Source organism: Micropterus dolomieu, linkage group LG20 (assembly GCF_021292245.1).
Source record: "Micropterus dolomieu isolate WLL.071019.BEF.003 ecotype Adirondacks linkage group LG20, ASM2129224v1, whole genome shotgun sequence".
In the NCBI taxonomy this organism is placed as follows: Eukaryota; Metazoa; Chordata; class Actinopteri; order Centrarchiformes; family Centrarchidae; genus Micropterus; species Micropterus dolomieu.
In genome coordinates, this window is record NC_060169.1 from 8,747,097 (window position 1) to 8,762,171 (window position 15,075).

The 15,075-nt window shown below is 40.3% G+C and overlaps 2 protein-coding genes across 14 annotated transcripts in view; both read right to left on the reverse strand.

The window, feature by feature from the left end:
- neo1a (neogenin 1a) overlaps positions 1-15,075 on the reverse strand; it is a 629,602-nt gene that overhangs the window by 465,374 nt on the left and 149,153 nt on the right. The gene's annotated exons all lie outside the window — the stretch shown is intronic.
- trip4 (thyroid hormone receptor interactor 4) overlaps positions 51-15,075 on the reverse strand; it is a 76,631-nt gene continuing 61,606 nt past the window's right edge. For all 3 annotated transcript variants that reach the window (XM_046033349.1, XM_046033347.1, XM_046033350.1), the window contains exon 13: positions 51-363. In XM_046033349.1, the coding sequence (XP_045889305.1) occupies positions 299-363 (65 nt within the window). In that variant the 3' untranslated portion in view covers positions 51-298. The remainder of the gene's footprint in view (positions 364-15,075) is intronic.

Sequence of the window (15,075 nt, forward strand, 5' to 3'; positions counted from 1 at the left end):
TTTTTCATTTTGTCGAAACACATCTAAATCGGAATAAGAGAAGCACAAAATGAAACCTGAGGGTCTTTTTATTTCTGCAAACAATCGAATGGAGACAAAGCACAATGTATAAATTTGTCAGAATGATTATACATCATGTACTGCATACAATATTCAGCTGGAAATGATATGTCATCATGGACAACTAATCTAATGTAGGGACAAACCAGTGGAGTATGTAGCCATTCTTTTGGAAACACAATTTTCCATGTTCCCGTGAGATCAGATTGTTTTTCCTCTTCAGTTTCTCCTCTTGACGTCACTCTGCAGCTAATGGGACGAGCCCCTTCTTGGCACCCTGGTGGTAGTGACTCTCCAGCTTCCCTGTGAGAGAAAGGAGGTGAAAGGGAAGGGTGGGAGGGGAGAAAAGAGGAAGGGATGAATCAAAACACCATCAAAGGGACAGAGTGACCTTTCTGAGAGCTCAAGGCCCGCTGATTAGAGGTGGCCGTGGATAGACAGTGGAGAGAGAGAGAGAGTGACAAAGAGATGATGAAGCCTGTAATTCCACGCCAAAGTGCGGTTAGCCACAGCCTTTGTTGGCAGCAAAATAAGGTGTCCATCAAACAATAAAGATGTACATTCGGTATAATATAATAGTAACAGAGGCCACCCATACAAATGATGTCTTTATATGCTGTAGTTAAAACACTAACACTGAATAATACTGAGGTACAAGTTAATGCACCAATTACATACAACTGTCATTGCATTCATACATACACTAATCCCTCAGATAAATAGGTGTGGGATCAGATAGTGGAAGAGCCGATGGCATACAAGTTATCATGAGCATAAAAATAGACACTGCAATGATTTTCAGCTGGAAAGTAAAAATTATTTATGTACACAGTAAATAGTAGGCGGCCTAATACTGATCCTTGTGGAACACCTTTATCAGCTGTCTTAATTTGAAACCACCAGCAGCAACAGTCTGATGGGATTTTACTTGGTGTAAGCAGAACAATCAAAACCAACAGAAAGCAGGAAATGTGCCGTCAGTAGTAACTAATTAACATTACACTAAACAATCGTTTCTCAATCCACTCCCCTTTGATTTATTCAAGGAATGTTAATGTCTGTGCATGTTTCTTAGTCTGCCAAGAATGTAACAGTCAAGGGTTCCTTCATTAATATATTTGTTTTGATTATATAGCAGAGCCAGCTAACAGCACCTGCACAAACTTGCTGATCAGCAGACTGCCATTTCATGTCCATTAAACAGTAGCCTCCATTGTTGCGAGAATTTCTAAGGTTATAATTTATTGCTCACTAATTCATGTGAACCTGAGATGAGAATGTTGAAAACAGCTGAGAATCTCAAAGAGGGATTTATCAAGTGGCTATTTATATAAATGCTTGTAGCTATGGTGAATAAACAAAACCCCTGCAGCTACTGACCGGAGCTGACCTTCTCATCTACTGTAACTGACACCTTTCTCTCTCAATACAGTATTCCCAATATCACTCACATTTCAAATCCCTTCATTACAGCTCACTCTCCCAAACTATGTTCTGCTGCTTTGTCTTTTTCTGTGCAGAGCAACCTGGGCTGGGTTTTGATAACCTGTGTTGAACCCGTCCTTAACTGCAAGGCAAATAATAACTCTCTGTCTCGCTGCCTAACACAAGTCTCCTGCTTGTCAAGCCACCACATTAGCTGGCTGTTTTCTCCATGGCTGAGGCAAGGGAAAAAATGATATAAGTGTGACAGGCAGGGGTGGTGGTTGTCACTTGTGCTTTCTTTTCATGTTGTCACGTTATGGCTGAACTCCGTGGGTAGTAGCAGCATTAACAAGGTGTTTAGGAGAAGTGCTGTTTGCTCACCATTTCCAAGCCTGTCTGAATGGCTGTCAGTGTCTGCCTGTTCTGCCAGGAGCAAGTGCTGTTTAGGTGTGGAAACACCTCTGGAATTTTTGGGTGAATGTAGCCAAACATTTATTCAAGATTAGTTTAATGATAAATCCACCAACAGGACAGAATAACAGAAATGCATCATAGGTTAAAAAAGCTTTTTTTGACACATTCACCAGACAAGAGTAGTTCCAATCTTGCATACATTTTAGGGGGAAATAAATATTACATGTTAAGGCCCCAATAACTACATCATAAAATACATGATGGCAGCTGAACTCCGAAGGACTGGAGTCAAAGTGGTGTTGTGCCAGCATAAGCAGACTTTATTTTCTGAGAAATGCACTATTGCTTCAACTCCTCTAACTTGTTCAGCCCCTTCTTGCTTCCATTTGGGTGTTGTGTGAGTGTGCGTTGGAGTCAGTATTGTGGAAAATTGGCTCTGGCAGTTTTCCTTGTCATGACACAATGACATTTCTGTGTAATGCTGTGTATCAGCATATATGAAGAGAAACTGATTATATAAGTCAAGCACTCACTGAATGAGCATTTAGCAGTTATACTGTGTTAGCTCCATATGCATCATAGCATAATAAAACCTCTTCAACTTTAAGGACAGCCAAGGATGCCGAAATAAAAATACTTCTAAAAATACATTTTGCCAGGAGTATTAACCCTATTGAAGTGAAAGATCAGACATGTTTGGTTTGCAAAAATGAACAGGAGAAAATACATTTAAACCACAATACTACACAAAGCTGTAAACACAATGCTGCCGTTGTAAAGTGGTTAAACAGTTACCTATTCACACTTCCAGCAGACAAGGGGCAACATTAGCATATTCAAAGTCAGTGCCACCTGCCAAATGTAAGTTCGCTATTCACTCTGTTTTTGTCTTCAACTCCACAGAAAAATATCTGGCTCTTTAGCCATGCTCCACTATGTTCACCAGCCAGTTGGCAGGTGGCTTACAAACGTAAGCGGCGAGAGTGAACCATAAGAGTTATGGCCAGAAAACCAAACCAACAAGGGCGGAGGAAGCACTGAAGGGAGGGGTATATTTGTTTGGCAGTTGAGTTCAAATATCAACCTCAATAATAATTTTTTCAGAATCATTTACTCTCCCTTTAAAGGTTCAAGTGTGTAATATTTCTGAGGATCTATTGACAGAAATGCAATCTAAGATCCATAACTATGTTTTCAGTGGTGTGTAAAAACCTTACATAATAAACCATTATGTTTTTATTACCTTATGAATGGAATGAGCCATTAATATCTACATAACCGCGGACACCCCCTTCCATGGATGTCGCCATGTTGCATTGTCATGTTTCTACAGTAGCTGAAAACGGACAAACAGCGCTACAGAGTGCTTTTCGTCTCTACGTTCTTCTTGTTCTACTTCAGTGCAGACACAAGTTTTCAATCATTAGATGGTGGATGAGAATAAAAGCCATTATATTGACTTTTATTGACATGTTGTTTGGTTAGCTCAGTATGTAAAGTGCAGGACTTGCAAGGGTTGAGTGTTCGATCCCACCTCGGAATGATTTTTTTTTTTTCTCTCTTCAACAAATGGATTCTCCAGTAAATGTTTCTCAGATCACGGCATGTGCTGCAATGTTTTTTTTTCTGTGTTTGATCCACATCCATAAACCTACGGACAATTTTCCCAGTATCTCCAGGCAGAGGACATTTAGGGGAATCACGTTCTCTAACGGCTCTTTCAAAGTTGTATCAAGCAGGCTACAGACTCTTTTAATGTCATTCAGAATCTCAAAGTAAAAGCTCAGTTCAACTCCAAATATAGCATTACAGTAAACAAACTTCTCACACTTTTATTTTGTAGGCAAAACCACTAAAGAGGAAGTGATTATGTGAGTAACTGTTGTTGTCAAAGTATTTATTATTTATTTATATTCTTTGCCGCTATCAAAGCACCATAATCTGGCAGCGGGCCAGATATTATTGATAGCCAGCAGTTTTGGCGAGGATACATAATCACAGAGAGAATTAATGTGTTTCCCTTGTCAATGTTTGTATAAACCTTATGTATATGTGGTGATGGTACAGTGGATAAGACACATGCCTTTGGTGTGAGAGACCCGGGTTCAAGTCCACTGTAGCATGTGTCCCTGAGCAAGACACTTAACCCCTAGTTGCTCCAGAGGTGTGCGACCTCTTACATATATAGCAATTGTAAATCACTTTGGATAAAAGCGTCAGCTAAATGAATAAATGTAAATGTAGAATCTAATGTGTGGTTTATAATGTGGTGCAGAAACAGTGACAATGTTACACACTGTTGACTTACATTTTCCATGTTATCTGTCAGTGACCAAGTCACAATAATATATGGTCTTACTGAATAATTAAGTAAATATAATTACTTAATATATCTACCTAAAGAAACCTCATTTCTTGACTGGCTACTCTCTGCTGTCTCAGAAGAGACACCTTCTGTCCTGTGTCAGCCACCGTAGCTGTCCTACACTCTTTGAAAGGGTAGGGGGCAGTGGTAGATTGGAAAGATGGTTGCAATTCACAACCCTCACCCCTAGATGCCACTAAATCTTACACACTGAACCTTTAAAGGACTGAATGTTGGAAATTACATAGTAGTTTTCTTATGCAACTGTTGAACTGAGAAGTGACCTTTAGGCAATTTCCTAAAAGTAATAAAATACACATTTAAAGCAAAATTTTTGTGAGTTGGCACCCGTACCATTTCATAGTGTAATGTTAATTCACTGCTATTGTAAATAAGGACAGCTGTACACGGGTACAGCTAACAAGTCCACAATTTTTCTTGTACAGCCAAACATCAAACAAGTGCGACAACACAAGACATACTAATATTACTTACTAATCCAACTGTGAACACAAAAACAATGCCAGCTTGGCATCTGTCTTGCAGCCCATCAGCTCTTTTAGCTCACATCGAGGAAAAGTCAGTCTGATATTTACTCTTGTCCGGTCTCTTGCTCGATCATTCTCTCTTTTTCTCTTCCTCTGACAACATCTTCTGTCTCTTCGAAGCCTTTGCCACGATATCCATACTGAGAATACCAAGCTAGCTTCTTCTTATGGTTAGCTTACAGAAGAGTCTTGTTGGTGTGTAATGTGGTGTCCTAAACCATTACACAGTTGTCACAAAAGGTTTCCTGCACGGGATTCTAATGCAACAGGACAGAGTGACAATGACAGAGACGCCATTCACCCTATTACAAGTCACTGTACCATCAAAATGATTTTGAAGCGGTTATTTTAAGATAACATTACTACATAATGTTGCTTTAAGTGAAACATGGAGATAATGAGGTACTGTTCAACTGTCCACGAAGGACCAAGGACAACAGCAGCAGCAGCAACAACAACAACAACAGTGGAGTACAGTAAGCGGGCACTGTCATAGGGAGCATTCTTTGGTTGTATGAACAAGTCAGACTCATTATATTCACCAGGAGAGTCAATCCAGCAATGTTACATATTCCATGGGTGAAGGCGACTTTTGCTAATGGCTGGGGAGCTGCTGAGCTGTCGCATTTCAGAAAAGGTGCTGCGGAGCTGAGAGAGCTGGAGGGAATGCAAGTAAAAGTGGGGGAGGGGGGTGAGTGAAGGAGTGGGTGGAAAAAACAGAGAGACAGCAAAAATGAGACAGAAGGGATGAGGAGAGGGAGGGAGAGAGGGAGGGGTGCTGGGAGAAAGGGATACAGATAGGAGGACAGCGAGAGAGGCAGAGAGAGGAGAAATAGAAAGGCTGGCCCATCGATTGGCTGAGATAATTTCCCATTGATTGCTGCACTGTTTGGAGATTGCTGGAGAAAGGTTTATTGCCCACATGCTGCAGCTGGGGAGGAGGCCATAAAATAAGCACAGGTTGTCTGCAGAGGGCTAGCTCTCCATCATCAATACCGTAAAACACACTCCTGAACACACACTCAGCCACACAGACACTACACTTGGATACTCTCCTTACGTATTCACAGATATGACTGCATGCGTGCTATTCCCATTACACGTAATGGGAGAATACAGCTCATCACTGATGGAAAACGCACTCACATAATCCCTTGAAAATCCAGGGGCAGTAGTGCAAAGAGTATTTATTAGACTGAAATAGAGGTCCATTGACATCCTCCCTGACATCAATAACATGCAGGCCCATCCTCATCCTTGCAATAATAATCACAAGAATAATTGGCTGGTTGCTGTTTCTCTTTCTGTGAGAGTAGCTGCCTACGCACTGAAGAATAAAAAGGCTGAATTTTGTATTCCATCTTTTTATTACACACTGGTCCCAATGCACCTGGATAATAAACCTAGAACAGCTATGCATATACACTTTAACCACATGTTGATACACTGTCTGATGACACACTTTGACATAAGGAAATTACTTCATGCCTACAAATGATGACACAGAAAAGGAAAGTTAAAAGTGGAGCACCACAAGCTCTGTGATTGAATGTAACACCTTCAACAGTATCTGTTACATCGATTCCCACTGGGTTCCCACAATAACCAATTCAGAGACTATCACAAGTATACTGCCAGGAGAGTAAAAAGAAGTTCAGGGTGAAAAAGCTTTAACAATCTGAAACTAAGGAGCATGGTGTCAAGAAATAGATGGGACGACACATTTTGCAACAGTGCATTTTACACATCTGAATTTTATAGGAAAGCTCTTATGAACTGATGAATCTTCAGTTCACACGCTTATTTTGGGGGTGTGATAGATAAACCTGGTGTTACTCTAAAGGCACTCAGCCCTAAGCCCAATTATTCACAAAGAAAACATTCATGAAAAGTAGTCACAAATGTATAGTTTCATCTTTAAACAAGGAGTCTACCGCTATGCCATTCAGATTAATAACAAAAACAAACAAACAAACATGAATTTTGCATTTGGTATGATGTCATTATATAGCCTGACCTTGTCTCTGTGTCCCTGTCTAGGGGAAACTAGGGTTGGTTGGTACTCGTTTGACTCTTTGCCGTATTTCTCTGGCATAATTTATTCCAACTATAACAAGCGGCAAATGAAAGGTCAGCTATATATAAATATGTTTTGATGTACACGTATGTTTTCTAAAATTCATCATTTGTGATTAAAGTCATGTTGTGCATTTGTGTAAACCAGCTCCATCATGGGATTGGGTAGGGCCCAACATTTGACCTTAAAACAGATGTTTAATTTATTAATAACAAAATTATTGCAGGCCTTAACCGTTAACATAATTTAGAATACCTATGTTAACAAAGCTTGCTGCAGTCAATACAGCTAAAATGTTTCTGAGAAATCATACTTGGCAGTTGTATTTCCCATATTTCAGTAAGCACAACTGGTCCAGTGGTTCTGAAGATGAAGTGAAAGGGCTCCCAGTTCATGATAAATCTAATAGGTTTTTAAAAAAGCCTTCATTCTAGTTTCAGCTCAGCAACACTGCCCTTTTATCTTCTTTTCCTTATCTGGCCTCATCTTAGCACACCTCCAGCTGAAGTCATTCTGCATGTGAAACCAAGCCGACAGCCTTGAGCACTGCGAGAAAGTGGATGTGTACAAAAACCCCGGTAGCCAGGGGAGAACAGCAAGAGGGGAGGGGGAGATGGATTCCCATCTTGCTGTTAGTCACACCTAATTTACATTCCCTTCCTGTGCTGCCAAGCTGGTGAATTTACAAGTGGATGGAGAAGGTGCTGTTTGAGACTTGTGTTGGCATGCTGTTTGCAAGGGGTTAGGGAGAAGCATGAACCATGCTTCCCACTGCAGAGAAAACAGTCTCTCTCCATCTCTTGGTCCAAACCTCCCTGCCTGAAGCTGTTTTCACAGACACTGAGGGGCTGTAATGGCTGAGTGATTTCTTCAACCAACAGCGAGCTGCTGAACCGGTTTAGTCACGCACATGACAGTTCGTCACAACTCTACGCTACAGAACCAGTGTCTGACAAGTCGGGGACAGCAAAGGTAGTGCTAGTTGTTCGGCGGATGGGGAGTAGTGAGGAGTTGGTGACAACAGGTTTATATCAGTGCTTCCAAAATTCAATGCAAACTAGAACATATATTGTGCCTGCTATCAGTTCATTATGAAAGACTTTTTCTTCTTTTTTGATACAGAAGACAGTATGTGGTCTTTTATTTAGAACATTTTTGATAATTAATAGAAATTTAAAATTTCCTTCAGGAAGAAAACCTACTGGCTACTATTTGTGGTATGTATTTTATCTGCTGCATTATAATCTGCCCACACCTCCCTATTAACTGATTTTGTTCCACTTGAAAAAAATAAGATTGATCTTTGAGTTAATTTGGCAGCTCCTTTAATCAGTCCTTTAATTGAAAAGCAGTTTTTCACTGCCTTTAGAGTTTCAGAACAGCACTTTGTCTTTGATGTATATATTGGTCTTGTAGGTTATGAAGTGAAGCTTGTATTTAGAGAGTTTGCAGTTCACACAGCCTGACAACCAGGTAAAATCTGAATGGGTTGATCCTCAACAACCTCAGAGTTTAAGGGCTTTCCGTTGAGGTGCAAACTTCAACTGCTCATTGTCAGTTAACACAAGACTTCAGTTGTTCTGGTCAACTCCCAAATGTGGATCTTTGTAAATGTTTCATTGCCAAGCAGCATGTTGCTATCAATAAACTACAATTCTATGCTGGAAAAGCATAGAATCCAACACCAAACAGTTTGCTTTAGTGTATAAATGTTTTATATTTCACGGTTTAATACCTTTTCCTACACCACAAAGTTAAACAAAACAAATAGTGATTATTTTGTGGAAAAAGAAGCCTGTTGACAGTAATCAATCTAATTGTGTGAGCTTGAACTGAGAGTTAGACAATTGTGTCACACAGTATACGTATTGATTACATGCTGGAGGCTATTCTTTGTGTAAAACTAAATACATCAGGGAGCGGTACTGTGGTTCAGTTTCCAAAACAAATGCAACCTTGGTTGATGATTTTTACTTAGGATACTGCTGACAATGTGGTTATAATTTTAAAACTTCAACATTTTTCCAAGTTACGGTCAAGTTATATAAGATATGCTCACAAGAGTCCAAGTCTCTGAGCAAGAGTCCAAGTCAAGTCTCAAGTCTCTGAGCAAGAGTCCAAGTCGAGTTTCAAGTCACTCGTAGTTATAATGAATGTTGCATCACCTACTGCGTTCAATACAGGCTGCTTATAAAACTGCACAGCTATAAGGAATTCTGTAACTGTAACCTGTTTTTTACTTACATCTTGTTTTTTACTTAAACATGTAACCTTCACGCGATGGCAGCCAGCGGGACGCAAATGATTACGTTAATCGACTAGGCTACCACAAGTTTTTCATTCATCTCTTCATAACGAACGACAGTCGGAGTTGACCTCTCGTAGGTCGCAGCTAAAGCAAGAAGAAAGCTGACGTTATATGACCAATGCTGAGATAAACATGTTTACTAACCTCAGGTTACTAACCTATTTTGCGTTCAGAGCTTCTTTGTTTGGGCCTTGCTGTATGAAGTTTTAAAGCCAAAGTTTAAGATGATTTGCACAGCAGCTGACACCGGTGTTTGTTGTTCTCTCTCACGTGCGGCCGCGTGCAGCTCAGCTGATACTATGTGTAACGTAGGCAGGATATGGGTAATGGAGGGAGGGGAATAACAGCAAGCTCATCAGACGTTTTTTTCTAAAAATAAACATTGTTCACGAATCCCGCACCTCGAGTCCGAGTTGAGTCTGAAGTCTTCTGAGAACGAGTCTCAAGTCGAGTCTAAAGTCACTGTGTGTGCGACTTAAGTTGGACTCCAGTCCGAGTCTCAAACTGGAGTCCCCATCTCTGGGTTATATTTACAGGCCACAACACAAATTTGATGCTGAATGTACTGGACATAAAAATGATTCTCCTCTCACCTGATGTCATGGCTCCCATCTCTATGCACTTGGCTTTAGCAATTGTCTTTCCCTCTCTCATACCCCACATTCATACTGCAAACATACAACGTAAACAACTTCCCAAAAATCGCGTAATTCCTGTGAAGCTGAACAACCATTAAAGTTCTGCTGATGTGTGAACAGTTTAAAGTCTATCAGCGAAACAATGCTGGACATGATTGAACCTTTTCGAGTAATTGACTGTCAACAGCCAATCAGATATCCTGGAAAGTACAAAATTTATTTAATCTATTTAGTCCCCTGAAAATACAAAAAAAAAAAAAAAAGAAATCACAAACTGCTTGGAGCTCAGTTCTGTCAATTTAAGAAATTAATATTCATCATCATTTTTTGTTATTATGTTCATGGGCTTTTAATAATAATGTACTGGCGTTTCTACCCTAAGCTCCCCCAAAACACATCCGTGGCAGCTTGAGACTACACAGTGCACAGAAGAGAAATTTAAGCTTCTTTCTTTAGTCATAATAAACAAAGTTGCTCACAGACTGAATGCGCATTGTTTAAACTAACTGTAAGCATTTCCCATTATCTCGTTATTGCCACTTGTGGCCAAAATGGCCACTGTTAATCAAGATTTATATTTTAATCTATAAAGTGTTCAGTATGGATGAAACTAGGGCTGCAGCTAACGATGATTTTAGTACTCAAAACTTCTATAGATTATTTAATTGATTCATCGATGCATTGTTTAAGAAGTACTTTTGCTTGGCAGTGGCGTGGCCCCCAACCCCGGTAATGGGATCAGCTGTCTACGTTGATAGATGATAGATATTTATTAGTCCTTTCGAGAATTTATAGTGTGTCATACAGCAAACATCAGACCAACAACATCAACAACCAGACAACTGCTTTACCAACACAAACATCACCCGTGTGCTATACAAGATATACTAAGGTGCAGCTCCCAGTTAACTCATGACTGTGACGTTATGACCCAAACTCACGGCCCAACCAGGAGAACAACAAACGCATGTGTGAACATTATCAGCTGAGGACTGCGGCTTACTTTGGCTAGCCTTCAACTCAACAATCAATCATGATTTCAGTTAAATGCTAAAGTTGCTGTTACTGTTACCTTGTCTGTGGTCCGCTGGCAGAACATCAGGTGCTTTCTGATCACATGCCGTCGTGCTGTTGCGGTAGGGTAGGCCACATAAGTTTTGTTTTACAGTAGACAGACTGTAACATTACAGAGTTGTCGTTTTCTTTTAGCTTAAAATAATCCCATACTTTGGACACTTTCTTCTTTGTCCCTCGCTAGTCTCTCTCTTCCTCCACTTTGCAAACAGCGCCTTCATAATCAATGTGTTCCCACAGGTAAATGTGATGTGCGACAGTAATAAATGTCCGTGCAAAACAGTGTACTATATAGTTATATGGATTAAACAAAGCCTCAATGCATCAATGCATTTTAATAATCGATTTAATCAATGTAATCGATGAATCGTTTCAGCTCTAGAAGAAACAGTTACCGGTTTAATGATAAACCAGTGTAGAATTCCTGACGGTTAGTATTACTGTTACAAATTTTGATTAACATTAAAACAGTGTTTAATTCCTGCGCTTTGAAAAACTCATGGTAAATACTGTCCAACATCAACCAAAGTTAGCAACAGTCTCCCAGAGGCTTTTCTTTGGATCAATGACAACATGATAGAGGGCAGTGACAGCGCTCTGGAGATTACTCAACCTTTCTGAAGTTTGGTTGTATTTTTTTTTTTTTTTTATAGTGCTGAAGGAACCTTGAAGTTCTGCAAAAAGGGGCAATGAGTCATCTTCATACCACCACCCACTTCTTCAAAGCAAATGCTAGGTAAATTAAATTTGAGCTCAATGCATAATCATGCATGGGACTTGGGAAACTGTGATGGTTTGTCTTTTTTTTGGAACAATTTCAGCACATTTTTACACTACCCCCCGATAATACTGATAACAGTGGAAATTTTGGTCACTGGATGTAATGTTGAAGCATTTACCTGAACCACAGCGTACAGAGTTGGTGAACCTAATTAAAGGTTATCCCTGTCTGTTTGCAGATATTCCATCTCGCACCCACCTTATTGAGCATGATATTGATGTGGGGGATGCCCAACCAGTCAAGCAATGCTTTTATCGTATGTCCCCAGACAAGTGTGAGAATCTAGAAGCAGAAGTCACATATATGGGGAAAATAACATAGCAGAACCTTGTGCATCTAGTTGGTCTTCTCCATGCTTACTGGTAAATAAAACAGATGGTACATTTAGACCATGTACTGACTTTCGAAAAGTGACCAAAGTGACCAAGCCTGACTCTTTTCCATTACCACGTATGGAGGATTGTGTCGATCAGGTTGGCTCTGCTAAGTCTGTCAGTAAATTTGACCTACTGAAAGGTTATTGGCAGGTTCATTATTTTATTAGGTTTTATTTTATATTTATTTATATATTATATTTTATTAGGTCATTATTTAGGTTATTGGCAGGTTCACCTAGGGCTAGGGAGATAGCTGCCTTTGTAACACCAAGTGGTCTTTACTCTTACACTGTTATGCCATTTGGTTTACGAAATGCTCCAGCCACCTTTCAGCGCCTAATGAACAATGTGGTGTCAGGACTGAGGGGTTGTGCTGTGTACCTGGATGATGTTGTGATTTGCAGTGACTCTTGGGAGGATCACCTCAAACGTATACAGGCTTTGTTTGACCGTATGGCTTGGGCTTGTCTGACCATTAATCTGGCAAAATGTGAGTTTGCTAAAGCATCAGCCACCTATCTGGGCAAAGTAGTTGGGCAAGGGCAGGTGTGTCCAGTAAGAGCGAAGGTGTTGGCAGTTGACCAGTTCCCTGTTCCGACCACCAAGAAGGAACTGTCCCGTTTCTTGGGCGTGGTGGGTTACTATCGTGGGTTTTGTAAGAACTTCTCCACAGTTGCAGCTCTACTCACTACTCTTCTTAGCCCAAACGTTAAGTTTGATAGTTCTCTCTCCTGTCAAGAGGCCTTTGAGTCTGTCAAGTCTTTGTTATGTTCTTCCCCTGTTCTAGCAGCCCCACAGTTGGACCACCCATTCTCCCTGTATGTGGATGCTAGTAAAGGTGGGAGCTGGTGCTGTACTCATGCAGGCTAATGAAAATGGTGTTGACTGCCCGGTGAGTTTCTTTTCTAAAAAGTTCAACTCGCATCAGTTGAATTATTCTATCATTGAAAAGGAAGCACTGGCACTCATCTGGGCATGGCAACATTTTGAGGTTTATGTGGGTGGTAGGGTAAGTCCTTTAGTGGTTTACACAGATCACAATCCTCTAACTTTTCTCCACTCACTCCAAAACCCAAATCAACGACTTATGCGATGGTGTCTTTTCCTTCATTCCGCCATTTCATTTAGACATATGACATGTAAAGGGTGCTGAGAACACAGTGGCTGATGCCCTGTCTCAAGCAGTGTCTGTGTAAGATAACTTGTGTTTTTCATCCCTGCAGTGTCTCTTTAGTTCTGTTGCTCTCTTCCCTCTTAAATGCTTCTTAGGTACCAAGGTTGCTGAGGGGGGTGGCTTCATGGCTCAAGACATGGCACTGTCTGCAGGTTGTAAGGACATTCACATGTTAACATTAATGTATCAGAGTGTTTTTGATTAAGATCTTTCATTGTTGTTTGGATATTTATTTGGGAAGCTCTGGCTGATTTTTGGGGATCCTACCTAGGACCCCAATCTTAAGGGTGGGGGTGACAACTTCTCCAGTCTGCCTGCCTGTATGTCTTCTGTTTTGCAGATTCTGGGTGTGGCTTGTAGGTAGAGCTTGGAGGGTCCAGTGCGTCTACCTGCCCATCTGGGTTGGGCTTCCTAGAGGGCATAAAAGGGCTGCCTTTCTAGAAATCACTCTCTCTGCTGGCCTGCTGCTTCAACCCCAGCCTTTGTTCCTTTGTTTAATTTGCTGCACCCACCAACATGCATTACACTTCATTCTCATCCACACACTTCTGACATGACTGATGTTCCTCATATCTACCCATGCCATCAACTTAGTTAAGTTGTTTGTTAGTTTGAGTTAAATAAACCACTTTTGTTCCTATTATCTGTGTTAGGCCTCCTTTTTGTTGCCAGCCTTGAGCCAGGCAGTAACACCATGATAACAAATCTTCATAACAATTAATTTCTAGTGTATGACAATCCTTGGGTGATGTTGCATTATGCAGGGGAATACTGCAGAATCAAATTTTCTCATTTGTTATCAATGCTTGCTATTGAGGCTCATTTGATTGATTTATTATTTAAGCAACTTTTGTAAGTAACGGACACACCAAGCGATAAATTGTTATGAACAAATGATGTGACAGGAGTGGAGATTCTGAGAATTTCTATTTTTACATGGCATTTGCTCACATAGCAGGTCCTGGTGAATACAAATGACTGAGCAGATGGATATTCCTTCTGGAAGCCATGTGTTACATGTCCTACTCTGTCATGGCACCATTGATACCTGACCCTTTCTTTTGAAGAATGCTGTTAGTTAAACATTGCCAGTTTAGAAGAAAAACTCACTCTGGCTTCTCCAAGAACAATTACTGGAAAACCTGTAATGACTGAGCAAGAATATTGGTTATTGCCTCTATTGATGTTCCCTAACAGACCACAGGACCAGAGCCTCACAGCTTATCAATCACTTCTCTTAGATGCTCTTACAATAAGCTGCAGAACAGTTTGTTACTGAGAAGACTGGAGCTCAGCAGTGTTGAGAAAGCATCATGGGAAATACTTTATATATAGCAACACATTCCCGCTAGTTACTAACAGATATTTTGCAAATAGCGCTCAGGATTAGACAAATATGGTTTTGGAAAATTTCATAAGGATTTAATTCATCACTTCATTTTGCCTTTTGGAAGAAATTTTTTTGAGGCGGTATGTGGTGATGTTTTTATTATTTTTTCCTTTCAAGTAGATTTTATTTTCACGGCCACCGTGTTCTGATTTTCATTTACAAGTCAGCTGGAGACAACAGGAGAGCTGCAGCTGAACGTAAAATCAATTATTTGCATTGTTTCACTTCTAGTTTAAAGTATAAACATAGTGTAAGATCATGGGCAGGAATTCTCTGTTTAATTGATCTGTTCTGCATTTCCCAATAAATCTGTGTCTAAGCGTTCCTTTGTCCTGACTAAGATCCCACAGAAAAACAACAATATGGAAAGATGTTTACTGGATCCATCTTCTGACTATGACTACTACTATCACAATCCGCTACTACTATCTAGGCTTCTACTAG